Source organism: Entamoeba histolytica, genomic scaffold (genome assembly GCF_000208925.1).
Source record: "Entamoeba histolytica HM-1:IMSS scf_1104750517639 genomic scaffold, whole genome shotgun sequence".
Taxonomy (NCBI): Eukaryota; Evosea; order Mastigamoebida; family Endamoebidae; genus Entamoeba; species Entamoeba histolytica.
In genome coordinates this window covers 1,720-4,399 of record NW_001915479.1, presented here as the reverse complement: position 1 = coordinate 4,399, position 2,680 = coordinate 1,720, and the positions used below count along the sequence as shown (strand labels likewise).

At 27.2% G+C, this 2,680-nt stretch overlaps 1 protein-coding gene across 1 annotated transcript, besides 1 other annotated feature; it reads right to left on the bottom strand.

Annotated features, from left to right (window-relative positions):
- Positions 1–905: a repeat region.
- Positions 906–1,025: 120 nt separating this feature from the next.
- EHI_087210 (uncharacterized protein) lies at positions 1,026–2,055 on the bottom strand (the record flags this gene model as incomplete). Its single annotated transcript, XM_643131.2, has 2 exons — positions 1,026–1,493; positions 1,522–2,055. 2 exons carry the CDS (start codon positions 2,053–2,055, stop codon positions 1,026–1,028), a joined length of 1,002 nt encoding a protein of 333 aa, XP_648223.2.
- Between the last annotated feature and the right edge of the window lie 625 nt (positions 2,056–2,680).

Here is a 2,680-nt window from a genome sequence, read left to right as displayed (position 1 = left end):
GGAAAGAAAAGAAATGTGGTGAATATATAAGATGTGCAAATGGCACTTTCAATGATAAGAAATTAACAGTAGCCACATGGAGGTCATTAAATATAAAAAAAATGCATTCCTCCAAATAATAAAGATGCAAGAATGAGTAATTATGACAGGAAGTGTTAAATCTAAAATACTCCAAAATGGTGCTTTAAAATATTGTAAAAATTGTCATAACACAATTGCATCTATTATTCATATATTGTTAGGATGTAATGAAAAAGAATCAAATATCAAAACATGATTATGTTTGTAAACAAATATTTAAACACTTATTAATTACACAATTTAATGAATTTAATGCTATCGACTTTAATAATCATCCAAAAATGTATTAATAATGATAAAATGGTTATAACTTACAATAAAGATTTATTAGCTAATGACAATTCTTTCCATGCTAGAAGACCAGATATATATTATCAAAATATTACAGAAAAGAAAGGATATATTATAGATGTTGCTATATGTCAAGATAATAATTTAGAATTAAATTATATTCATAAAATAAATAAGTACAAAAATTTACAAGAGAAATTAAGAAATAATAGAGAAATAATATATGTAGAAATAATATCTGTTATATTATCAATAAATTGATTAATTCATAAAGAATCAGTAAGAAGATTAAAATCACTGAAATTACAATTAGACTTTTCCAAAATCCTACGAACAATTATTATAAAAAATATGAAAGACTTAATGTTTTACACATTCAATTCTTGCAGCACATTAGAAGAAGAACAATCTAATGCGAGCATGCTAGAAATGAACTCTATTACACCAATAGAGCATATTGAAGAAAGTGAAATAAACACTTCTCAATATGAAGAAAATCCAATTGAGGATATATTTGTAATTGACCTTTTTTTAAATTCAACTTTTTGACTTAAATTCACTTTAAAATAATATGAAAAGTATTTTAAAACATATAATTATATGTATTAATTGTTATTCATTTATACCAATAAAAAAGTATCAATTAGAATTATCTAGAATAAAATAAAAGTGATTCCAATAGAAAGAATAATAAAAGTGCAGGATATTCCATTAAGATTGGTTGTTTCATTTACATCATCATCTGGTTTATTCATTTTATCACTTTCTGTTCCATTGGTTGTTTCATTTTTATTTGATAATTCCGGTGATTTTTTATCTGTTGAATTATCAGAAGCTTTGTTTGATTCTTCTGGTGTTGCATCTGGTGATGATGGCGATCCATTTTGTGATTTGTCTGATGGTGTTGGTACTGATGGTGTTGTTTCTGCTTGATTTGGTACTGTATTTGTTTGTCCTGACATCCCTGAAGATGGGGTTGTTTGTGAATTTGGCACTGATTCTCCTGATGGAGATTTTTCTTTTCCTGGTGTTGTATTTGGAGCAGAGCCTGTTGTTGATTCAGATGATCCTGTTGGTTTTTGTACTTCATCTTTTGATTGTGGTTGTGGTGCTGAATTTGACTCTGTATTTTTTTGGTTGTGTGGGTACATTTGTTTTCTGCGTTGATGCTGTGTCTGTTGATTGTGATGAACCTGATTGATTTGGTACAGTGTCTTGTGTTTGTGGTACACTTGGTTGTTGTGCACCTGTTGGTAATGGTTGGGTTGGTTGTCCTGTTGAACCTGATTGGGATGTTTGTGTTTGTGATGAACCTGCACCATCAAGTGTTTGTTCTTTTGATTTTTCTTGTCCTGGTGGTGTGTCTTTTGTTGGTGACGTTTGTGCTGATTCTCCTCCAGCGTGTGTTGAATCTGCTTGTGGTGATGGTCCTTTTGTTGTTTCAACTCCTTTTTGTGATTGGGATGATTCTGTTGATGTTGATACGGTTGCTGGTGCTCCTGGTGTTATAGTGTTTGGTTCTCCTCCTGATGGTGTTGTAACTTTTCCTGGTTCTGATGGTGATTCTTCAGCTTTTGGTATTGGTGGTTTTATATCTTCCAGTGTTGACACAATTTCACTTTTTAAATATTTATTTGTCCGTGTTGCAATAGTAAGTACAACAAATACTATAAATATAAACATTGGTTGAATAATTATTAAGTTGCTTCCTTAAATATATCTCTATCCCATAATCACTTATTTCTTTTCGTTCTATTCATCAACATTTATTTCTTTTTGTGTCTTTTTGTTGTTTATCATCAATATTACCAATTTGTTGATGAAATGATAAACTATTCAAAAGATTTCTATACTATAAATACATGCTTTAATTATGAATTTTAATAATTCATACAAAAATTGATTATGAGTAGAATCATTATTCAAAAATCTATGTCTAATCATTTTTATTCTATATGATTCATCCTAAATAAAATGATTTATTTTTATTATTTTATCTTACTCTTATTCAAAAAATAGTAAATACTTTCTATTCTATTTAATTAAATAGTTGATGCGAATCAACAAATACCATTAATTAAATATATTTATGAATTAATACCATATTAAGTTTTTAATAACTAAAAAAACTCATTTTTGTAAAAATTACAAAAATATTCAAATTTATTTTATCGTCATTTTATTTTTGTACCATTTTTTTTTTGTAATAAATAAAACATACAATTGAATTTAATTCATTAGTCAATTCAAATTTATCTGATTATGAATTAAATAATAAATAATTTGTATTATTTGAGAATATTTCCTA